General features: G+C 42.3%; 1 protein-coding gene across 2 annotated transcripts in view; it reads right to left on the bottom strand.

Annotated features, from left to right (window-relative positions):
- Window positions 1–10,082: 10,082 nt before the first annotated feature.
- LOC126352770 (CLIP domain-containing serine protease HP8-like) overlaps window positions 10,083–26,543 on the bottom strand; it is a 62,223-nt gene continuing 45,762 nt past the window's right edge. For both annotated transcript variants that reach the window (XM_050002713.1, XM_050002712.1), the window contains 3 exons: window positions 22,149–22,327; window positions 20,633–20,734; window positions 10,083–13,737 (listed from right to left, as the gene is read on the bottom strand). In XM_050002713.1, the coding sequence (XP_049858670.1) occupies window positions 13,427–13,737; window positions 20,633–20,734; window positions 22,149–22,327 (592 nt within the window). In that variant the 3' untranslated portion in view covers window positions 10,083–13,426. The remainder of the gene's footprint in view (window positions 13,738–20,632; window positions 20,735–22,148; window positions 22,328–26,543) is intronic.

Below are 26,543 nucleotides of genomic sequence, written 5' to 3' on the forward strand. Positions count from 1 at the left end.
GACAAACTGGTACAGAATACTATTGATGCTATTACTTATGCTGCAGCAGCAACGATACCCTATTCCTTCGGCTCATCCCGCCGACCGCCAGTACCATGATGGTCTCAATATATAGCCACAGCTATCGGGTAACGCCGCGGGGCACTTCAACGGCACAAGCGCCATCCCTATATGGATATTTTAATGGCATTCAAGATACACTGGGCGAAAGAAAAGGTAGCAGGACTGTTGGGAGCAATGTGTCTCAACAACAATCTTACACCCTACTACCCCAAGTATGTACTAAAGTGTGTTGTGCATTTGCGGCCAGCCACCACCCACGACGGTTTCTGGCATCCTTTGAAATGGTAACATCTGCACTGATCCCATGGTACTTGAGAATGTTTTTCGGCACACTTCGCTAAAGTGCAATAATTACCTTCATCGTTTCCTGCTCACTAACATATATTGTCCCTTTTATTGAATGGGAGCTTCGTAGCGCTTTGGCAGAGGACCGCGTTACGGCCCCTGGACCCAACAAAATCCACAACCAAATGTTAAAACATCTTCATATGCAACTGCGTGAAATATAAACTCTGGCTTTTAATCGCATTTGGCGGTGGGGAGTAATTCCCTCTCAGCAACGGGAAGGTATTATTATTCCTGTCCTGAAACTTCGAAACGACCCACAAATTTTAACTACCTACCAATCTCTCTTGCGAATAGGCTACGTAAACTATTCAAACGAATGGTCAACCGCCGTCTTTGCTGGTGCCTTGAAGCCAGAGAGCATATGTCATGATTCCAAAGCGGCTTTCTGGCTTTCCGTTTCACCACAGATCACCTGGTACACTTGGAATCGGCAGAGCGCAATGCCTTTGCGCATCAACATCATCTGATTGCTGTATTCTTTGACCTGCAGTAGGCATACGATACCACCTGCCGACATTACATCCTATCTACACATCATGAGTGGGGTTTCCAGGACAGTTTATTCTTTTTTTATCCAGAAATCCCTACTTTCAGATTTTGTCGGGTCCGAATTAGTTAATCTCTCAGTACCAAATGTGTACAGGGCATTGGAGTACCTGTGGGATCGGTTCTGAGTGTAATGCCGTTTGCTATCGCCGTCAATGGTATCATAACTGCAATGTACCCCACAATCTCTCAGTCTCTGTACATGGATTATCTTTGCCTATGCTATGCTTCTGTACCACTGAGGTAGTGAGATAGGTGCCTCTGCCAGGCACTTGAGTGTGATTTGCAGAGTATCCATGTAGATGTAAGGGTGAGAGCGTGTCGCAGGTCGGCCAGCAGGGCATACTCAACAAGAACATGCGCTATCGTCAATAGTCTACCGTAGCTGCAGTGAGGAGGATTCTCTTGACGCAGAAGGAGCTCGTCGGCGACTCTTGTGTGGCCGATGAGTAGTCGGCACAACACAGTGGTATCTTCCCGAGAAGCCTAGCGAGATGTATACCACACCTCAGTGGACCCTTTAAGCGCTCTCCACTTGTTTTGGGCCGTAGTAGCCTGCCATTCCAATTCTCAGAGTCACAAAATATTGCATCTAAGTTGTAATCTTAAGTCTATGCCCCGTATCCCGACGACAAGTTGATCTCCTGTAGTTGTATCTTTAGCTAAACGGTCGGGAAGTTAATTACCTTGAATGGCTATGTGGCTCAGTATCCAGATGAAGGCACTGTCTTTCCAGCCAGTAGGTCCTGGATGTTTATGTCCAAAGATTTTTGGGATAGGACAGTGTAATCTTACGCACCCACACATCACCAGTAGTTTTTCAGTATCTTCAAAATAATTGCTTTGTTTCACACACTTCCAGAGGAGTAAGATGTACAAATAACTTTTTCCACTTATCTTCATTTCTCGTTGTTGGCTGCAGTTCGTCAGATCTAGGGGTACAATCTTAAGGCTGACTATTTTTTATTATGTATCACACTGACTTTACACAGTCCGCTTCCATAAAACAGAAATTTACGTTGTTATTTCCAAACATTAAAGCACGTCCGATTCCATCAGATGCATGCCCAGTACCCTTACTCATTCTGCGGTACTAACAATATTCCTGAGAGTTTAGCCGGCCGCTGTGGCCGAGCGGTTCTAGGCGTTTCAGTTCGGAACCGCGCTGCCTCGGGAGCGTGGATGTGTATCATGTCTTAGGTTAGTTAGGTTTAAGTAGTTCTAAGTTCTAGGGGACTGATGACCTAAGATGTTAAGTCCCACAGTGCTTAGAGCCATTTGAACCATTTGAACCAGAGACTTTACACAACAAAAGTGTTTACAAACCTTCTTGAGAAAAGAAAAATGTTGACCAAGTTATATCATTATTTTGTAAATGACTCCAGAAATAAATTTAATAGTTAACACCAGATTGCGTAATTAATAATAGGAATTTTTAAGAGTGCCAGGTATTTCAAATATTTCTAAAAGAAGAATAACTTTAGTTACACATACGGAGTTAGTACATATCCATTATAAGAATTTAATTTTTTTATGCTTTTTAGCTTGTAATATAATACATCATATACAAAATCATATGAAATTCTTTTAGTGAAACAGCGGAGATAATGTACACCTATTTAAGATTCGAAAATATTCCTGGTATCGGATATTTCTATTGAAGAAAGGTAATGTTAGAGGAGGATGTCCCATTACAGCAGGGTTATGCCTTCTAAGTAACTCGTGGAAACGCTACAGATCAGGAAGTTGGTCGTCGCCTCGGATTTGAATTACTGTAGAGCCCGAGAGATGACAACCAATTCCGTAGTGGGTAGTCTGCGGGCACTTGTCACAGAGTGCTTCTCGTGTCTCCTTACAGGTGCAAAAGCGAAACAGACTCTGTTATTGACTTTCGGTTCACCTGTGAGTATGCTTACTACGTTAAAATAATCGTGAAGGACTCAATGAAGTAGGTGTCAGAGAAGGGTAGGATCAGCATCCTTCTTGGGGCCAGAAAAGTGGTCCTTCTGTGTCACAGGGCAGGTTAAAGCTCACGGGGAGTGTCCAGGGGGAACTATAGGAACGTAGAGTAACGGACGGTGTTGGAGGTCCTTCAGCAGAGTATCAGTCGGGATCCCAGCTAGTCTTCCCAGTTTTGGGCGATGCACAAACAATGTGAACCGCTCGTCGTGGAACAGAGTTGAGTGACATGAGTGGGTAGGCACCTGACAAATAGGCACTTTCGAGAAGGTGCTATCGCCTAACCCAAAGTGGTGGGATACTAGCTGTCAACACGGAAGGCCCCCATTGCCAATTGCACGCCATTGTGGTGAACAGGGTCCAGCAGGCTCAGTACGGGCGATACTGCCGACGCATAGGCAACTAATCCACAGTCCATGTGCGGTAAAATCATCACTTTGTGATCTCAGGAGAACTGTGCTGTTTGCGTCCCACGAAGGGTGGCTAAGAAAACTGAAAGCATTGAGCTTCTCTGTGCCACTTGCGTTGAGCCGGTGGACATGCGGCAGCCAGGTTAGCTTGTGATCAAATAAAATACCTAAGCATTCGAAAGTTTCAACGACTTGAAATCAGTTTTTAGTTAATAACTTAGACATACACAAATCCCCGAAACAGGAAAAAACTGATGCTGAAGCCATAAAAAGTGTACTATGGATCAATGGAAGAACGTGATTTGGTAGGATTGCTGTTGCACACTGTTTCCAACTTCTTGCCGAATTTACATCCCAAGAGTGAAACATGATGGGGATTTTGTGATGAATTGGGGAGCCATATCGTTGTATTCCATGGGCGCCATGGTTGCTCTGAAAGGTCGCATTACTGCCAAGAATCGTGTGACCCTTTTGGCTCATCGCGTCTATCCCACGGTAGTCCAATATTTGTTCCGCAATAGCGAAGCTGTGTTCCAAGGCAGTAGAGTCCTTATCCGCGCAGCTCGCATTGTCCAGGACTGGTTTAGTTAGCACGAGGATGAATTAACGTTTGTCTGCTGTCCATCAGTCACCAGATCCCAATATTATTCTGCATGTTTACTAAAGTTTCAGAGAAGGATTCGTGACTGCTAATAAGCTCTATCATAGTTACCTGAACTAGCATTATTTTTCAGGATGAAAGGTGTACGATTTCCTTGAAAACCATACCGCAGCTGTATTTATCCATTTCGAAACGGCTGAAAGTTGTCTTCAATGCCAACTGTTTTCCTTCACCAATCAAGCAAGGTAAAAATTTGTGTTTGTGGGGATTCCACATTTTTATCACCACCCCCTCCCGCCCCCATGTCTAGCGCTCCATTTCGTGCTGTCTAGATATAATGACGAAGCGCACAGTTTTGAAATATGGCCAAAGAGCTGGTTCAGATTCCGACACCATAATCCCAAGAAAGGAGCACGCTTAAAGTGACCTCGTGATGAAGCTGTTTCATTTAAAGAGTATACAGAAAAAAGTATCCAGTAGAAGCTCCACAGAAAAGCTAAGAGTCAGCCTCATCAGAGAGGATTTGTGCAACTGATACAAGTCCTAAAACGTAGTACATGGTTTTAGCCATAAATTAGACTTGTTAAACGAACCTTGAAACTTAACCGCCCCGTTTTATGACTTTTAAATTACCTTCTGCCTCATCCTTCTTGATAAATATTAGCTGCTTTAAACAGTTAATAATGATTCAACACAATACTAGGGACTGAACGTTTTCCATAATTCCCATTTATTGTTTTAGGCACACAAAGACCTGTTTTCTACTTAGTAACTTTGACATATGACGCAGGTCAACAGCTTACATAGGGTATAAGCAGGCCAGCAAAATTTGATTTATGGCTGTTCACAACTAAAGAGATGTTGAAATAACATACTTTTGACTATATTTATCTTCATGATTAAACATGTCGACCAATGAACTGAAATTCTGGCTGATAGAATCGCAGACACACTAAAATAGTAGTTTCGTCTCTCGAACGCTAGTTCCTGACTGACATAGAAGTTTGCGAATTGAATGACGGATAATAGCCCATTCCTTCTTTAATGCGTGAAGCGTGTTTAAGAATCACAAGGGCTAAATACTTGTATTACAAAAGGTTAAAATATGAAGTTTTTACGTTTTAGATACCAACATAGAAGACTGAAACACTATAGGCATGTATATTTACATTAGGCACAGACGTTGTGGTTAACAATTGTTATTTGTACTGTAAATTAGTACAAATAATAATTCTGTTTTTTGAAGGGAAAGTTTTTGCCTGCCAAGAATTTTCTGGAAACCTAAATTTAATTACTTAAATATTTCGCAAATTATTACATTATTCAAGGAAAATTATACTTTGAGATAGGAAAAATCAGGGCTACTAAATCATACACTGACTAAGGGAAGAATTACGCTTTAAGGTTCGAATACTGTAGAATAGTATTATTGTGAATGTGAATAATTTTTTAAACATACAATTTTCAGAAAAGGTAAAACGTCCTTTGGAAAGATGGGAATAACGGATTTTAAACAAATTAGGTACATCCTAAAATAAACTGTTATTAGCTCTTGTGAATATTGTTGTGCGCGATAGTTACCTGACTGTAACATTGTGAATATTTATTAGACTGAAATATTCCAATATAAAATAATTGTAACTTTATCATCGGTAGTCTAAAACGTATATTGTATACTATCACGCCTCGCAAAAGATGGAGTAATAAGAATTTAACATTGTTATGTAGTCATGATATTATGCCTTACGTGTGGACAATTGTGACAAAAAAATGTCAATTTAAGGAGTGATATTATATCTACATACTTATGAACTATCACTTATAATACTTTCTATGTTTCGGTGCAACTTATTTATGTCTGGAAGAAGCTGCCGTATATTATCTTCCCTCATCAGTCAATAGCGGCACAAGGCGTTTCGATGTAGTTATGGTACATGTGAACTACGAATCTGTACATTGACGGGTCGCTAAATTCCATTTGCAGGAAACGAACTGTCAGTAGTCATATTACTGGCATATAACCGCGTCGTTTTAGCCCACTTACGAAAGGAAATAGAACAATTCTCTGAAACTACTGCCCGTACGACTACATGTAACACGTTTTGCTCATCTCTAACGTCGACGGGTCCCTGGCGCGAAAATAGTTGTTAGGATGAAACGTTAAGAGAGATTCCGTACAAGCTGTAACAGGATGTAAGGACATCCTGAATTCCATCACAGAAGTCACCCACAGTAAAACAGAAAGTCTGTTAAAAGCACCGACTGAAATGCCTGTTGCACGCCGGAAAAAAAGGTTCTGAAAAGTACAGTTCACACCCAAAGCAAAATGGAACTTCCACGCTGCCTTAGTGCAGCCTTGACCTCAGAAATTCGAGAAGTGTAATAAATGAGGTTTGTTCCACACACTAACGTTCTATGTATCTCCTGGTGTAAATTAACGTGGTAGGAGCTTTTCTCTAATTGCTGAGATGTCAGATGTGCAGCGAACAGTCACGTCGTGTTTCCTTCATGGTAGACAGGAGTCACATCTGAGATACGTTGCACGCATCTGCCTCATGCGGGGAGTCTGCGAAGCCAGCTGTCTGGTACTCCATTTCTCAATACTGTTACCGCAGATTGTCGTGAATGTGTCACCTATCCATAAGTTGCTTTACAAGAGAAATATTACACAACCTGTAGTGCCAGAGAGTCTCTGCAGTAAGTAATCCATTTATTCTGTATCGTAGTATTGTGTAGAATGCAAGGAAATCGATCCTCCAGTTTTCGTATTTCTGAGTAATATACGTGTGTCTTCCTCAGTGAGTGTGCTATAGCTATGAACGTTACACAGGACGATAACACGGAGTACTTAAAAGATCATTAGTTGGACCTTCCCCGTACCCGCCGAAAATACGACGACTGTTTCCTGAGTTTGTCTTACGAGAGTGCAAGCTGGTACATCAGATAATCGGAACGAAAGCTGCAGTTATTACTGGAAAACGGAACGTGCATGAATCTCGAATCTGTTACCTAACTTGTATTGATACGTACACCAAGGCTTACTGCAAAACGGTTACACAACAATGCGGCAGCTATGACCATTTTAATGTACTGTGTGTTGATATTGGTGTGAATGTAATGGCGTGTTACTGGCAGAAAAAGTTAACAAAGAGTGAATATGAAGAATAGTCCAATAATCCTTCATCAATTCCGAGCGAGATAGAGCAGTAGTTAGCACACTGCTATCGCATTTGCAAGGACGACGGTTCAAACCAGCGTCCGGCCATCCAGAAGTAGGTTCCCCATGATTTTCCTAAATCACTCCAGGCAAATGCTGGGATGGTTTCTTTGAAAAGGTACTGCCGATTTCCTTCCCCATTCTTGACACAGTCCGGGCTTTTGCTCTGTGCTACGGTCGCAGGTTCGAATCCTGCCTCGGACATGGAAGTGTGTGATGTCCTTAGGTTAGCTAAGTTTAAGTAGTTCTACGTTATAGGGGACTGATGACCACAGATGTTTAGCCCCATAGTGCTCAGAGCCATTTGAACCATCTTTTGCTCCGTCTTTAATGACTTCGATGTCGATAGGACGTGAAACCCAATCTTTCTTCCTTCTTCCTTCGTCAATGAATTCCCTGTAAAGAACGCTGATTCTACAACCCACCACAAACGTGCATTTTTATCTATAGTCTTCTTTACAGATGGTCTTGGCATTTGTTTTAATTTGAATTGTCTTTCGTTCAGGATCAATGTTTGGGTTGCAAATCTTTCATGATCATTTTATTGCTCCTGATTTCTTCCGACAATTAGAATAAGATACCAACGCTTGGTCAGAAATGAAGTGCTTCATTTACTTGTAATTTACCTCCGGACATCAACTAACGAATATGGTTCACGCACAATAATGGCCCATCAAATTTTAAACGTTTGGTGATTTTTGATAACCAGTTTCCTAATCGATATTTATCGAGGAGAATTCCTGCATAGCCTGCCCTAACTATTTCAGATTTTAATACATTGGATTTTTACTAGTGAGGTCATTAAAATCATTGGTGTATTAGCTTGTTTACCAAATATCGATGTTCTAAAAGAGTGTATCTAAAACTCATTTCATCAAATAAGATGCACTCCAGGAATTTTCATTACCGGTCGGCAAAGCGTGTAATATAGACTCAGGGCGAGCCTCAAAGGAGGAGTAAGTCACTTCCAGCAATTTTTTTGAACGTATGTTGGTGAATTATCAGAAACCTTTACGACTCACTAAGGAACGATTTTCGAACCTAAGTTCATATGGACTTTTTATTCTGTTGTGGTTCAGAAACACATTCCATACATTTACGGACATCAATTTTTAAACACATTGTATAATTATCCTGATGAAGGTCACGTGAAGTATTGGTCACAATGCTGATTCAACATTTTACAATAAGACACAATCTACAAATCAGATGAAATTTGCTTAAACTGACTTCGATATATCCATGTATTAATATTTTTGTGAGTCGATCATATTGTGAGAACCGTCATCATAACACAAACTGAATGTTGAAACTTCCTGGCCGATTAAAACTGTGTGCCCGACCGAGACTCGAACTCGGGACCTTTGCCTTTCGCGGGCAAGTGCTGTACCATCTGAGCTACCGAAGCACGACTCACGCCCGGTACTCACAGCTTTACTTCTGCCAGTACCTCGTCTCCTACCTTCCAAACTTTACAGAAGCTCTCCTGCGAACCAGCGCACACTCCGCTGCGGAGTGAAAATCTCATTCTGGAAACATCCCCCACGCTGTGGCTAAGCCATGTCTCCGCAGTATCCTTTCTTGAAGGAGTGCTAGTTCTGCAAGGTTCGCAGGAGAGCTTCTGTAAAGTTTGGAAGGTAGGAGACGGATACTGGCAGAAGTAAAGCTGTGAGTACCGGGTGTGAGTCGTGCTTCGGTAGCTCAGATGGTCAGCCGGCACGGTAGCTCAGCGTGTTCGGTCAGAGGGTTACGTGCCTTCTGTAATAAAAAAAACTGAGTCAATCGATCAACAACGAACATAAATGGATGTCTTACGACGTCCGCCCCGAGCAGATGCAACGAACACATGCGAACAAAATGAGATTTAATAAAAAAACAAAAAAAAATGGTAGAGCACTTGCCCGCGTAAGGCAAAGGTCCCGAGTTCGAGTCTCGGTCGGGCACATAGTTTTAATCTGCCAGGAAGTTTCATATCAGCGCACACTCCGCTGCAGAGTGAAAATCTCATTCTGGAAACTGAATGTTGTACATCAAAAGTATCCATTGTAGGCGTCCATTTGATAGAGCTGCAAAAATCATACATACATGGGAAGATGATACTGACAGACTACCTCTGCTAAAATATTGCCAACACCTCTTTGACGGAGTCCAGGATTGTTTACACATATCAAGTAGTATAGTATTGACAATGAACAGAGGTGTACTTAGGGTTAACTACGAAAGTCACCAAGTCCACTGTATGTTCAGTTTATATTTTCGTTCTCCGTTAGTGTTTCCTTCGCCGTAACTTCTCTTCGGACTGTAGTGAGCGTTCATACTATCGGCAGGGAAAATCGTGTTCTAGTCGCAAACCCCCACATTGTAATCCAGACGGAAGACCGTGATGCAACGATCATGCGGTATCACAGGCTTCCCCAGCCTGTCCACCGATTATACCTCACGGTCCATCGCTTGCACTTTTTCCTTTCCCATCTCTCAGCCGAAAGTCAAGGATACTGCCGACGTTGGAGCTGTCGTCGATGCTGACGCTGAAGGTCTCTATGTCGTAGTAGTAACCATAGTTGCTGCCGAAGCCTGCACCGCCGTTTGAGAGTCCTCTGTTGAAGCTGTCGTTACGTACCCAGCTCACCTTTGTGTTGGCATCCTCTCTCTCGAACACTGCTCTAAGTCTAATTTCTGTCACATTCATGTATTTTCCACTGCTGACGATTTTTAAAATCGGTGCCCCCACTCAACCACGAATTGCTACTTGTAACTTTAAGATGAATAGAATTTATACGACACTGCAGTGTCGATGTTGTTAAGAAGGACATTGCGATGTTCCTTCAGACGTGCATGCATGTTACTTGTCACGATAATGGCTATTGTGCAATGGCATTATCGGACAGATGGTTTATTGGGTATCCTATACTAATTTATCACTCAGTAAATGTAAATATTTGTGGCAGAATGAAGGGCTTTATTGCTAATATGTTTATGAATGCAGTTTGTAAAAATTACCAACATATGAATCTGAAAACATGAACTGTAAACCAGTATGAATAAAACATTAATAGAAAAACTTACAGGCTGCTGAGTACTTCAATATTATATCAGAATAGTCACATATTTCAAAATCCGTATTTACTGCAAGTATGTTTGACAACTTGAGAAGTTTTATTTTCACCTCACATGTGCTGATAATTTCTCTAGAATCAGAAGACCCATCAGGCAGTAATAAATGTTAACTGCGACTATGTACATACATTAGTTGTCGAAGCCTGCAGTGTCTACGTGGCACTGGCTTTCAGGCGACTGAGTTCCTTGTCCTTTAAGAACAATGGTGATACTTGGCAAAAAAATCCTTGACCCCAGAACAATAAAGATGGAAAAAATGTTACACTGCTACTACACTAGAATCTAGTTAACTGCTCCACCTTTTATTCACAGGCAGTCATAATTTATAGGTTACACACTAGTTGGAGCTCCAGTGGTACTTTACATAAGAGATTAACTACGTTACATAAGAAATTAACTAGAAAACATCCTTTTTATACACTACTACAATCGTAAATTTTACGTGGATTGGGATATAAAGTCAAAATCAGCCGTTACCAGGCATTCCTTCGACTATGAGGTTTTATATGAACTTGAGCAGTGAAAGAAGATATATTTACAAATGACTACTTATGAATTATGAGTAACAAAAATACAGTATACAGGGTGTTACAAAAAGGTACGGCCAAACTTCCAGGAAACATTCCTCACACACAAATAAAGAAAATATATTCTTTGGACATGTGTCCGGAAACGCTTAATTTCCATGTTAGAGCTCATTTTAGTTTTGTCAGTCTGTACTGTACTTCCTCGATTCACCGCCAGTTGGCCCAATTGAAGGAAGGTAATGTTGACTTCGGTGCTTGTGTTGTCATGTGACTCATTGCTCTACAGTACTAGCATCAAGCACATCAGTACGTAGCATCAACAGGTTAGTGTTCATCACGAACGTGGTTTTGCAGTCAGTGCAATGTTTACAAATGCGGAGTTGGTAGATGCCCATTTGATGTGTGGATTAGCACGGGGAAATAGCCGTGGCGCGGTACGTTTGCATCGAGACAGATGTCCAGAACGAAGGTGTCCCGACAGGAAGACGTTCGAAGCAATTGATTGGCGTCTTAGGGAGCACGGAACATTTCAGCCTATGACTCGCGACTGAGGAAGACCTAGAACGACGAGGACACCTGCAATGGACGAGGCATTTCTTCTTGCAGTTGACCATAACCCTAATGTCAGCGTCAGAGAAGTTGCTGCTGTACAAGGTAACGTTGACCACGTCTCTGTATGGAGAGTGCTACGGGAGAACCAGTTGTTTCCGTACCATGCACAGCGTGTGCAGGTACTATCAGCAGAAGATTGGCCTCCACGGGTACACTTCTGCGAATGGTTCATCCAACAATGTGTCAATCCTCATTTCAGTGCAAATGTTCTCTTTACGGATGAGGCTTCATTCCAACGTGATCAAATTGTAACTTTTCACAATCAACATGTGTGGGCTGACGAGAATCCGCGCGCAATTGTGCAATCACGTCATCAACACAGATTTTCTGTGAACGTTTGGGCAGGCATTGTTGGTGATGTCTTGATTGGGCCGCATGTTCTTCCACCTACGCTCAATGGAGCAAGTTTTCATGATTTCATACGGGATTCTCTACCTGTGCTGCTAGAATATGTGCCTTTACAAGTACGGCACAACATGTGGTTCATGCACGATGGATCTCCTGCACATTTCAGTCGAAGTGTTCGTACGCCTCCCAACAACAGATTCGGTGACCGATTGATTGGTAGAGGCGGACCAATTCCATGGGCTCCGCGCTCTCCTGACCTCTACCCTCTTGACTTTTATTTATAGGGGCATTTGAAAACTCTTGTCTACGCAACCCCGGTACCAAATGTAGAGACTCTTCTTGCTCGTATTGTGGACGGCTGTGATTCGATACGCCATTCTCCAGGACTGCATCAGCACATCAGGGATTCCATGCGACGGAGGGTGGATGCATGTATCCTCGCTAACGGAGGACATTTTGAACATTTCCTGTAACAAAGTGTTTGAAGTCACGCTGGTACGTTCTGTTGCTGTGTGTTTCCATTCCATGATTAATGTGATTTGAAGAGAAGTAATAAAATGAGCTCTAACATGGAAAGTAAGCGTTTTTGGACACATGTCCACATAACATATTTTCTTTATTTGTGTGTGAGGAATGTTTCCTCAAAGTTTGGTCGCACCTTTTTGTAACACCCTGTATAAATTACGATAGGGATTAGTGCCGCGATGTACAAGGGCAACGAAGTAGATTACAGTTGGTAAAGTTCTTTGAAAGCACAGCATGGTTTTAACGTTCAAAATTACTTTGCCTCATTGAGAACGCATCCACACATGCCACCACCAAACAGTATCACAGGAAATAAGAGAATGTATATTCTGGCAAGGACCCAAAAAGTGGTGTAGCCTAAATTATTAATAAAGTATCGCAAATAAACACCTTTTCTGAGGTCATGAGCTACAAAAATATGATAAAAGCAATCCAGTCTTTGGTGATGTCAAACCTGAGTCTGAACAACTAGATCAAATTAAATTCTTGAAACTGGAAACTGGAGGCAGAAGAAACAAGGACAACTTAGCTGTATTACTGAATAGAATAGTGTGTTGTGCCAGGTGATACAGGAATAATTTCGGCAGTACAGTATTCATTTACATTGAAGCACTTGTTCCTCTAGATTACTGCTTTCAAGCTCTGGCGTCTGAGTTGGCACTAAAACACCTGTTTTGGAGTTATCAGAAATTTAACAAATTTTACTTTTCACACAATGGATTTCATAAAAAGTTACAGATAAACCTCTCTGTCATAATCATCATCTCAGCCCACCCAACACATGTAGATCACATAGCAAATGTATTTCATTTTTCTTCCTTTAGTGGTAATTTGTTGTAAATGTTGTGTATTGTAGGCAAAAATCTACAGAAAAGAAAAGTTTAAGAATGAAATTAGATATAACGATACCAATGAGAGGAAATTTAATAATGGAGCTACGAATTTCTTAAAGGAAATGGTGAGAAACAGCACGACAGCAGATCATACTTTGAGTTAACATCTCTTCATTTGCAATATCGCTGAGGCGAACATTAGTATCTTATGAGTTGATATACTCTTCTGTACGCATCCACTCAAACGATGCACATGACGGCAGGCCAGCAAGATGTGTTGTATGGTATGATGTGGTGTGGTGTGTGACGTGTGTGTGACGTTAAGGTCTAATGTTGTCAAGTATCCAGGTGAGGAAGGACGAGACACGGGTGTAGACAGTGGGAGTGTCCACTTTGTTGCACACTATGGGGCCAAACGAGACAACGCCGATGAGGAAACCCCTGGCCGGTTGGCCCTCGAAGGCCATGAGTGGGCTGCCACTTCTGCCGTAGCAGGAGTTGTTGCCTTCCTTGCTGCCGGCGCATATGTGAGATGGCATGATGTGCCTGTTCCAGCGTGAGTACCTCTGTTGGCAAGTCTGCTCGTCCACCACCGGTTGCTGTATATACAGCTTCACTGGGGTGTTGTAACCTGTAAACCAACATGTACTTTTTAACCAAAACATGGACATATAAGAGATTTCCTTGAGACACTGAAACGTCTTTTGATAAATCAACACGAATTTAAATAATCACTTATGCGAAACTCAGCTGGCCCTGTTCCCACACAATATCCTGTGAACCGTAGCTGAAGGGCAACAGGGATATACCATATTCCCGGAATTCCTGAAAGCATTTGATTCAGTGCACAACCTCACACCATTAAAGAACGTCCAAGCAAACAGAATTGGTTCCTAGATACGTGAGTGGCTCAGATACTTACATAATATAACCTAGCACAGGGTCCTGGCTGTGAATGTTCGTTAGAGACAAGGTTACTGTCAAGAGAGCCCAATGGAAATTGCGACAGGACCAGACTGAATAACACAATGAGCAGGTGTCTGGGGCTGTTCGCAGATAATGCTGTAGCATAAGGGAAAGTGTCGAGTGTCTGTCGGATGATTCAGGAAAAGTGAGACAGAATGTCTATTTGGTATCTCGAATTGTACCTGGTTCTAATTGTAGGAAGGATGTGAGTTAATGTGGATAAGTAAGAAAAACAAACCTGTAGTATCAGTGGTGTGCTGCTTAAAGCAGTTACGTCGATTAAATGTCTTGGCGTTGCAAAACGGTATGAAATAGAATAGGGACCTCACGTCAGTAGCAGGGATGGTGAATGGCCCTCTTTGCTTTACTGGGAAAATTAGATGAAAGCGTAACTGATCTACAAAGGAGACCGAGAATACAATATTTGTGTGACCTATTCTTGAGTATTGCTTGGGTGTTTGGTATCTTCATCAGGTCAAATTAAAGGAAACACATTCAAGCAATTCAGCGTTCTGCTAGATTTGTTACCAGGAGGTTCGATAAAGATGAGTTCCAGACATGCTCTGTGAACTCATATACCAATCCCTGGTGGGCAGACGATGTTCCTTTCACGAAGCACCATTGAGACAGTTTGGAGACCCGGCATTTGCGGCTGACTTCTGTTCTAGTCTACTGAAGTCCGTTTAGATTTCGAATATGGACCGCGAAGAGAAGATGAGAAATCATGGCTCATATGAAGGCACAGACAGTCGTTTCTCCATTGCTCCATTTGTGAAAGGAACAGGAAAGCTATCGACTACTAACGGTACAATATAACCTACGCCATGCACTTAACAATTACAGGCAACTGCCTAGTAACAGTACTGTGTAGTTTCCACTAAATAATCAGATGTGCTGTCACACAACCTTTCAAACATCCTTGCAAATTCTTAATAAGATTTCAGTTTGGTGTAAGGATTAGCAATTTGCTTTAAATGTACAGATAAATTAAATTGTGCGACTGAGGAAGCATGAAATGTATATCACTTCACAGTAATATCATTAGGTCACAACAACAACCAGTCATCTTAAAACTGGGTGTAACAGTTTGTGGGGACATGAAATGGAATGCAGAGGTTCAGTCAAAGGTAAAACATAGCCAACATCGGTTCACTGATAGGACACTGGAAAAATAAAATCGGTCTACAAAAGAAACTAGTTATAAATAACTAGCTCGACCCTTCTTCGATTACTGTTCAACAAAACTGGATCCACAGAAAATAGAACAGAGGATACTGGACGTATACAAAGAAGGGTAGCACGTAACGGGACAGGTCTGTTTGGCCTAGGCAGTGAGTATTGAGAATACCGAAAAACCTCAACTGGCAGGCGCTTGAAAATAAACAACTCTCTCGCTAAAGTTTGCTAACGTAGTTTCAAGAATCCGTATTAACTGAGAAACATGAGAATACGCTACAGACTCCTACGTACCGTTACCGTTGCACAGGAAAGGCAAGTTTAGCTCAACTACAGACCACACAGAGTTACGTAGCCAGTCATCCTTCCTGAGCTCCAACACAGATGGAGAGAGAGGAAACGTTAATTGGAGGTACAATGCAAAATACCTTTGTTATATGCTTTACAGTGGTTTCCGGAGTATAGATGCAGAGGCACACTTTAACGCTCCGTTCAGACGTCACTTAGTGTTCCGGCAACTCTCTGTTATACTACGCCTGAGAAATTAGTTGTCATTACACTCTTCTACTATCAACATTAATCTGCATTCGAAGGACGTGTTACAGTTTGAGTTGTGTCATTGGAAAGCTTGATTTAACATAGGACCGTGAATCAAAAACTGTAATATCCTTCTAAAAGTTGCTGTGGTCATGTGAGGAGCGAATATACAGACAGGGTGTAACGAAACGACACCAACCAACTTCGGCAGGTTGTAAAGGGTGTCTTGAGGAGTGCTTCGGGGATAAGAAACCATGCCTGGAGCGTCTAATGTCGCTAACAGGGATGAACACCTCGCGCTGTCCCACCTATTCTGCAGCTATTGTATGTTTGTGCCCTAACAGACCTAAACGGAACTTAAGATTTTGCCTTTGTGGGGATCCACAGCTTCCACAAGCTTACTAATCGTAAACATGGCCCGTAGCAGGCTGTAGTGCGATGTTTATTTAATCGTGCGGTTAGCTAATTTCGATTAAACGTCATTGTCAAGCACATTTGTAACATCTGTGTTTCAAGTCTTTTCAAATCACACTTAATTACAAGTAAGAAATAGTCATATTCCGTCATTTTACGAAAGGATCCGTACTACAGGGACAGCTTCTAACATCGTATTCAGAAGTTCTCTCTACGTACAACAACATGTTGTTGCACATAGAGCAAACTTCTGAATACGATGTTAAAATAAAGGGAAAATGGCTACTTCGTACTTGTAATTAAGACTGATTTGAAAATGACATGAAATATAAATATTACAATTGTGCTTGACAGTGACGCTTAGTCGAAATTAGCTTATCCCACGATTAAATGAACATCTCATTGCAGCCTACTATGGACCAAGTTTACGTTTACTTAATGGAATTCCTCACGATGAGACTGTCAGCATTGAAGTCGTCAGATTGGAACAACCGCGCCTACGCCCGCCACAGTACTGTAGAGCATAAGAATTCTCCTTCGTCGTCGAAAGGGACGTTTAGAAGTAGCCGTTGTCCCGTATGGTTTGGATGCTCTATGGCATCGTTAGATGACTTTCCGGACATGGGTCCCTGTCCTCAGTTTGTTCTCCAAGACAGCAGGAATCAGTCTTTAGGGAAATTTATATATCTTGCTGATTTTAATAATACAATAATAAAACGGAAGAAACTGGTTAGTAGTTCATTTTCTTTTATTTAGTCCTGAACTAATCAAATGTTCTTGCGACCCTTTGCATGCATGAAGAATACTTTCTCTTGAACAGCAGTAACGACATTGCATAAAACATACAGGGCGATGTTTAGCAAAAAGCTTAAGCTACGAACTACTTAGATTAATGTGTGTTACTTATAGCTATGTCACAAACGAGGTTTACCAGAAGCACAAGTGTTGGTCAATGGACCACAGTTCACTTCGCGCGATTTCTCACAGTTTTGTGAACAGAAAGTGCTCCAGCTCTTCCTCTCCTTTTAACGCCCCCACCCACGAGGCGGACTCTCACCGGCGGAACTTCAGTATGGGCGCCACCAGCGGACGCTGTTCCGCTCGCTACTCTCGCCGCAGCATCTGGCGACGCCAGTGGCCCACAACTATCGCTTTGCGCCGCGCGATCTTGTTTTTCTCAGGGCTTATGGCACCTGTGGGCGCTGCGAAGGAGGCGTGATCCAGGTACACATTGACTCTGTTATATACTTGATTGCAGGTCCCGCCACCACAACCAAAGTCGTCGGTGTCATTTGCCCCGTGATTCTGCTGCTTTTCTTCCCCCAGATTCATGGCCTTATGGGCCCATACGGCCTCCGTATGCATTTGTGTTATAGAAAGAGGATACCAGCCACCCATAGTAACATCCAGTCCCTTGCTTCCTATGGTACAAGACTCTCGACAAGGATACTTACATTCAATATCTCCTGTGATAGCCAAGCATTTCAACTAGGTCACGTCTTTTACCTATCTGAAACTCTACTGCCTTCACTACCTCCATCGCCTTTTACTATATTTTTTTCCCTGTTTCAGTCAATCGTTGCCTAATGCCCCGTCTCAAACCCTCAACAACCTTTGGTTATTTCAACTTATCCAGGTCCCATCACCTTAATTGTCTACCTTTTATCAATTTCTTTAGTTTTAATCTCCAATTCGTAAACAATAGATATTGTTCAGATACCACATCAGTCACTGCAAATGATGAACAGTTTAAAATGTGACTGCAAAATCTCTCTCTAATTAATCCGAAAACTTCCAGGTCTCCAGGTCCCTTCCACATATACAATCTTCATTCAGGATTCTTAAACCAAGTGTTAGTAACGACTAATTTATGCTCTGAGCTAAATCCTACCAGGTTGCTTACTCTTTCAACATATACCCCAGCCAGTTTCACCCACTCTTTTTCTTACTCTATTGTCGTAATTTTTGTATGACCCAGTTCTCACCTGACCTTAAGTCCTGTCCAATCTGTCACTGAACTTATGTAACTTCTGCTTACCTGTTTTCTTTTTCATATTTTCTAACTTACTTTCCTATTAGCTTACGGGATCTATAATTCCAAGCTCCGATCCTCAGAATTCCAGTTCTGTTTTTCCTGATGACTACATCCTCCTGAGTAGTCCGCACCTGGGGATCCAATAGGAGACTTTTTTTTCTCCTGAATATATTACCCAAGTGGATGCCATTATCATTCAATCATGTAGAGGAACTGAATGCTTCCAAAAAAAAATCTTTAGGCTGCAGTTTCTGCTTGCTTTCAGCCATTCACTGTACCAGCACAGAAAGACCATGTTGGCTGATTTTACGAAGAAACATCAATATAACATCAAGAGTGATGTCCGTGCAACTATTGGAAATGCTGCAGCTCCATTTTCAGCATCTATACATTTGTCTGGTCCCTCAGCGGGCAACTCTTAATTGTGGTTGCACTTTTGTTATCGCTGTTTGCTAGGCTGAGGTACACAAGACACCCACCACAGCAAGGTTCTTAGTTCATGCGGGTGCCCAATAATATGAAACAAGAAATAATGTATTAATGGAAGTTGAAATAGATTTATTACACTAACGCGGAAATTACTAAACAGTGTACGTAAGTTAGCTGAGTAGTACTGCAAAGGATTTTTTCCTGATAGGAAGGCAACAGAGTGCACTCAGCCTTGTAAAATGTAGTGGTTCTGGTTCAGAATTACTTGCTTTGGAGAGGTGTGTCAACCAAAACAATTTTCTCGACAGCCAGATAATGCTGATGGATAACAAAACAGTGTCACGAAATGTAAGAATTAAATTTCATCACTTGCACAGTCAGTCAACCTGCATGTGAGGTCATGAAATGCTTGAACTGCAATGTCCACAAATTGGTTAACGCGCACTCGGCCTGACAATTTAGGTTCGAATTATCTAATTGGATTTAGGCATTTCAGGATTTTATTGCAAAACAGTGTAAGTAGGAGCCATTCAAATCATATGGAGAGTACGTGTATAGCACCAAATTTAGTGCCTGACTAACGAAACACATGTAAATTGTGAACTAACCTAAACTCTCACTTCGCTTTGTACCTTTCATGTTATGGAAGGGAAGTTAAATCTAACAGCAGCCGGGAAAATGGTTTTCACTGCCTTCTACATATTCAGAATTCAGCTCTGGCCCTCATCCTCTGAAAATACACCACATAAATTTCTTTAAGGGCAGTTAATTCTTCTTGGTAACTCTTTTTACAGCATATAATCTCTTAAATAGATGTAATACTATCTATTAGAAAAGTTATTCTATCTGTGAAGAGCTATGATGTAATCATGCACAACGTTCAAAGAATGTATTAAAATTCTGAGCAAATAACCTTTCATATTATAACATGTATTGTTAATATCTGTGGAACACTTAACAAGAAAAATCAAAGATTAGATGTCCCTGTGTCACCACCAAGAAGTCTTTTTTGTCAAACACAGTGATGGTCATTATATAAGATTTCATTTCAAGATGGTTGCACACTTGCATTTGTCAAAATAAGATCAATAAAATCAATCATGAACTAAGTTGAATGGAGTACATTAAAAAGGAACATCACTGAATAACCAGAAGCTTTAAAAATACCATCACCATTGGAGTTCAAAATCTCATGAATTCTGATGATCCAGTTTTACTTCCCTGACCAGAAATCTCATACAAATAATTTTCTATTTACCCTATGCTGACAACAATGACTTATCAATATACTCATATTATATTGTCCAATTTACCCATAAAGATGGTGTGTGTATGAAACAGAGAGAAAGATGTTCTGAGCGGTTGAGAACCGTTTTAAAATTTGGAGCATTTGTTGCCAGTCTTCAGATTGGCGCCATACCGTACGTTTTGTTTTGTTATTATTTAAGTCAGTAAATAATGTCTGATCCAGATGAGTACCTAACCCAAAATAAGAGTGTCGAGGTTCACCAAGATGACGCTACACAATAATATTGTTTCGAGAATTAGATTTTCACTCTGCAGCGGAGTTTGCTTTGTTATGAAACTTCCTGGCAGATTAAAACTGCGTACCGGGCCGTGACCCAAACTCGGGACCTTTGCCTTTCGCGGGGAAGTGCTCTACCATCTGAGCTACCCAAGCACGACTCGCGCCCCGTCCTCATCACTTTACTACTGCCAGTACCTCGTCTCCTACCATCCAAACTTTACAGAAGCTCTCCTGGAGCACTGGCATAAGTAAAGCTGTGAGGACGGGGCGTGAATCGTGCTTGGGTACCTCAGATGGTGGAGTATTTGCCCGCGAAAGGCAAAGGTCCCGAGTTCGAGTCTCATTCCGGCACACAGTTTTAATCTGCCAGGAAGTTTCAATAATATTGTGCCTTTATTGAGAATACATTTTCCACAGCAATTGACAAATGGAGGCGCTTACCGTCTCTGGTGTCACCCCATCCAGCCACAACAAGATTCTTCCCAACGAATGTCGCCTGCCTCATCTCAGGAGCCACAGGCAAACAGATTGGTGTGATGAAAGCTGGAATTTTAAGAAATGTGTCTCTAAGAATATTAAATTAACAAAATTATTAGCAACTATTCCAGCTACAGACATTCTTATTGTATACAACAATTCTAAATTTTATCGATACTGTTTAATAACAACAGTTTTCAGGATACAAAAAATAACTGGCAATTTTTATACATTAGAAAATCAAAAAGAGGGAATACATAAGGTGAAAACGAAAGCTGCTGACACCTGGTGAATTATGGGCTTCCCAACCCGAGTTTGCCACTATAAGCAAAGATAATTGAATTCATAGGCAGCTTTGAGCAGAGGACATCAACGGCAAAGTTTTAAAAGTGTAAAAGAAAGAAAATTATTTACAATACTTCACCTCCATTGACTGATTTGGATTGGCAATAAAGTGCCTAGAAAGCATTTTAGGATGGTACAGCATACCTACTTACCCATTTGATGGAAACGCACAAAAAACCAAACTTAAACAACTCCATAAATTTGCAAGGCTGGGACAGATATATGGAAATACCGGGATAAATGCGTGTTCGACGGGTCCCATGATTACTCTGCAAGGTTGCGTTAACACGAAGGATTATCTGATTATTCTGACTGATTAGGTCCTCCCCATGGAGCACGTTTCTTCCCCGAAAATTATGCTGTGTTCCACGACGAAAGGGCTCCTGTTCACACAGCTCACATCGTCAAGGACTGGTTTTGTGAAACGTCACATGTGTCCTGGCCGCCTGAGTCATCAGCTCTCGGTATTATGGAGCCTTTGTGATACAGTTTAGACAGAGGGTTGCGTGATCTATATCCAGCTCTGGCTTCGTTGATATTGTTTTGCAGGAAGAACAGTGTAAGAGTCCTCGAAAACCACACAGGACCTGTATGTATCCATTCCAAGTAAACTGGAAGGTATTTCGAATGCCACCTGTTTTCCTACATCGAATGGGCGTGGCAATGTGGGGTATTTTTGGTATTTCTATATTTCTGTTCCATCCTCTGTATTTCGCAATACATACTGACATGTCAAAAAGCAAAATTTTATTCGTGTAACTGCTTGACATTTCTCTGGACAAAGTTTCATGCAGACTTCCTTACACTTCTAAGTCCATCTACAGTGTTAACAGTGGTTCATCGTCAATAGTTTGCTCAAATTATCAAAACACATTGTTTTGGTTACTATTGTACACAATGAGTTGCCTCAGACGTGCGTTTATGGGGTCAGTGAATGGAGCCGTCTCAATTTCAACTGGTGTGATAGTCATTTCAGGGTGTATCTCTTTCTGCAGCTAGTACTGGCAATGGGCTTGTGGGAAGCGTTTATGTCTGACACACTGTACCAGTCTGACACGGTACATTACACTCCTCTGTTCGGCAGTGCTACTACAGAGGCGTTGCGAGGACGAGCAGCCAGCAGCAAATCACTCACGCGAATAGGGAGCGTCGCGGTCGAGTCTGAGCAGCGCGATGTCGTTGGAGAGCTTAGGGGTGTACTCCGGGTGCGGAATGGACTGCTCGATTCCGAAGTCCTGTGCCGGAGGCACGCAGAAGTCGCCGTCGCAGTCCACGTCTGTGCGCTGGTCCCACTCGCCCAGCCGTACACTCACCCTGACATGAAAAAAAAAAAAAAAAACATTGGCCACTGCCATCATTCAGAGATAAATACTTTTTACCAGACATAGCAGAAGATAGCAAAACTCAGGACACTAAGCATGGAATTCGTTTACTGTTACCGCTGGTGCTTATGTACTACTTCTCGTGTCAAACTTACTATCTTACAGTCCTATATTGGAACAAATAAGCCCTCGGTCACAAATATTAAGTCAAAATTGACCTGGTTTCGACGCTACTATGAGCGTCGTCTTCAGAATTAGACTAACTGTACTAAAACATATTAGGTATATAGTACATTAATAAAATTAAAATTTGTATTGACCCGAAGAGATGCAGTACTTACAAGTCACATATTATAAAAGACTGAGTCTTGTTGCAACCCTTGTTCACAGTACGAGCAGTACTTAGCGGCTCGCCATCTCACAACTGACAATGACGTAGCCTTTCCGGCTTCGATCTTTTTTAATATGTGACTTGTAAGTACTGCATCTCTTAGCAGCTATGTTCAAAGTTTTATCTTACAGTCCTTTTGAAAGTTCTCTTTTCCGTTATGTATAGTATTCTAGTTAAAAAAATTATCAGTCATGAGTAAACTGAACTACTCACAAGGCAATTTTACATAACCTACTATATCTTTAGAAATGTCGCGTAATACTCTTTGCTTAGTTTGGTAATATATACATAAATAGGCAAAGCTCGATGATTATACTGGTTTCCGTCCCCAAGATATTTTTAAACGAAGTTCTGTAAGAAATGGTAGACATCTCTTCAGGCGCGCGGAATGGCCTCGCGGTCTAGGCGCCATGTCACGGAATTCGCGGCCCGTCTCGCCGGAGGTTTGAGTCCTCCCTCGGGCATGTGAGTGTGTGTGTGTGTGTGTGTGTGTGTGTGTGTGTGTGTGTGTGTGTGTGTTGTTCTTAGTGTACGTTAGTTTAACCCTCCGTTGCTCGTACGGATGACACTCGCCAACGATGTGACTTTCCCACTCCATTTTGTCTGACAGGGCTGGATTCAGGTCGCGCTATTTCCAGTATCTTTCTGTTAACTCTGCGGCTGTTAACTACAATCATTGTTGTCTTTCAGTTACGAAAGATACATTGTTTATGAAACATTATTATAGTTTGGAAGACACTTGTCATCCGCGTGAGCCTTGCTGTCACAATCTGAAACAAAGCAAGTCTGTATTGCTTTCTTGCTTGCTGCTTAGTGTTCTCTTTATTTCTAAATTGCTGAAGAAATTTCAAAGGCAAAAAACCTCGGTCAGAGTTTAGCAGAGATCCTAATTTATGGGTGGAATGGTTCAATGAGCTGAGTGATGAAGATGCTCATAGTGATAGCGCTGACTCAGAGACTGAGGATTGTGTTCATGAAAACGGTCATGATTCAGGAACAGGACAAGAAGTGTCAGAAAATGATGAATATGAATCACAGGAAGAAGTAATTCAAGGGCCGGCCGGAGTGGCTGTGCGGTTCTAGGCACTACAGTCTGGAACCGCGTGACCTCTACGGTCACAGGTCCTGCCTCGGGCATGGATGTGTGTGATGTCCTTAGGTTAGTTAGGTTTAAGTAGTTCTAAGTTCTAGGGGACTGATGACCAGAGCAGTTAAGTCCCATAGTGCTCAGAGCCATTTTTGAAGTAATTCAAGAGGATGCATTTGTTTAGAAAAAGATGAAATAACTAAACGGAGGAAAAATAAATATCCACCAGTGTTAGAAGTAGATCGAGTCATTTGCCTGGACCAAAAAATCAAGCTCGTATAAAAAAGATAGAAATAGAAATTTTGAATTTGTTCTTGGATGATAAGATAAGAAGCATTATCGGCAACATGCACTAATATATACATCAATTAAGTTCGTGGTAAATACTCTAGGGAAAGGGACGCTAAAGAAACAGATGCGATAAAGATCAGAGCTTTCATTGGTTTGTTATATCTAAGTGGATCTTTGAGATTTTCTAGGAAGAGTATATCGAAATTGTGGGATAACTCAAAGGGAAACGGACTTGAATCATGTTATTTATGCATAAGTGAAAACCGATTCAAGTTTCTGTTCAGATGTCCGTGGTTAAATAATATCCGTGGTAGAGGTGTTCGCAGAGACACTGACACGTTGGCTGCTATCAGATAAGTACTATTCACGAACAATTGCCAAAAATATTTGTCACCTAGTGAATTTCTTACTGCTGACGAACAGCATTTGGCATTTGGAGGAAACTTTCTGTTGAGGCAATATATTCCTAGCAAACCAGGAAAGTATGGGTTAAAGGTGTTTTCTTTGGTTGATGTAAAAACAGCTTACACTTTGAATTTAGAACCGTATGTCGGTAAGCAACAAGAGGGACCATGTAATACCAGTAATTCAGCTGAAGATATTGTTCTTTGAATGGTCAAATTCTTTCAAGCGTTAGAATATACACTCCTGGAAATTGAAATAAGAACACCGTGAATTCATTGTCCCAGAAAGGGGAAACTTTATTGACACATTCCTGGGGTCAGATACATCACATGATTACACTGACAGAACCACAGGCACATAGACACAGGCAACAAAGCATGCACAATATTGGCACTAGTACAGTGTATATCCACCTTTCGCAGCAATGCAGGCTGCTATTCTCCCATGGAGACGATCGTAGAGATGCTGGATGTAGTCCTGTGGAACGGCTTGCCATGCCATTTCCACCTGGCGCCTCAGTTGGACCAGCGTTCGTGCTGGACGTGCAGACCGCCTGAGACGACGCTTCATCCAGTCCCAAACATGCTCAATGGGGGACAGATCCGGAGATCTTGCTGGCCAGGGTAGTTGACTACACCTTCTACAGCACGTTGGGTGGCACGGGATACATGCGGACGTGCATTGTCCTGTTGGAACAGCAAGTTCCTTTGCCGGTCTAGGAATGGTAGAACGATAGGTTCGATGACGGTTTGGAGGTACCGTGCACTATTCAGTGTCCCCTCGACGATCACCAGAGGTAGGAGATCGTTCCCCACACCATTATGGCGAGTGTTGACCCTGTGTGCCTCGGTCGTATGCAGTCCTGATTGTGGCGCTCACCTGCACGGCGCCAAACACGCATACGACCATCATTGGCACCAAAGCAGAAGCGACTCTCATCGCTGAAGACGACACGTCTCCATTCGTCCCTCCATTCACGCCTGTCGCGACACCACTGGAGGCGGGCTGCACGATGTTGGGGCGTGAGCGGAAGACGGCCTAACGGTGTGCGGGACCGTAGCCCAGCTTCATGGAGACGGTTGCGAATGGTCCTCGCCGATACCCCAGGAGCAACAGTGTCCCTAATTTGCTAGGAAGTGGCGGTGCGGTCCCCTATGGCACTGCGTAGGATCCTACGGTCTTGGCGTGCATCCGTGAGTCGCTGCGGTCCTGTCCCAGGTCGACGGGCACGTGCACCTTCCGCCGACCACTGGCGACAACATCGATGTACTGTGGAGACCTCACGCTCCACGTGTTGAGCAATTCGGCGGTACGTCCACCCGACCTCCCGCATGCCCACTATACGCCCTCGCTCAAAGTCCGTCAACTGCACATACGGTTCACGTCCACGCTGTCGCGGCATGCTACCAGTGTTAAAGACTGCGATGGAGCTCCGTATGCCACGGCAAACTGGCTGACACTGACGGCGGCGGTGCACAAATGCTGCGCAGCTAGCGCCATTCGACGGCCAACACCGCGGTTCCTGGTGTGTCCGCTGTGCCGTACGTGTGATCATTGCTTGTACAGCCCTCTCGCAGTGTCCGGAGCAAGTATGGTGGGTCTGACACACCGGTGTCAATGTGTTCTTTTTTCCATTTCCAGGAGTGTATTATACTGTGTACAAATATTAAATGTATTATATTTATATTTACTAAAAAATTATAAAACCAGTCATAAGAGCGCTCAAAGAGTACAAACTGACCGCTTGCTTTGCGGATGACACCAGACATCCGCGCGAGTGATGATGTCACGAATTTTCGCGCGAGTAACGGAGGGATACGTAGTGTGTAAGTCTAGGGACATATGACCTCAGTAGTTTGGTCCCTTAGGAATTCACACACATGTGAACATTTGACATCTCTTTACAAAACGATACAAACTACAAGCTACTACTAATGTGTGTCTAAAGGGTTGGAACACAAAAATTTCAGAATTCCTTAAAGTGTGTCTCGCACTGGAAACGAATTTCTTAAGCTTTCGTCTTATTTACATGTC

Source organism: Schistocerca gregaria, chromosome 1, assembly GCF_023897955.1.
Source record: "Schistocerca gregaria isolate iqSchGreg1 chromosome 1, iqSchGreg1.2, whole genome shotgun sequence".
Lineage (NCBI taxonomy): Eukaryota > Metazoa > Arthropoda > Insecta > Orthoptera > Acrididae > Schistocerca > Schistocerca gregaria.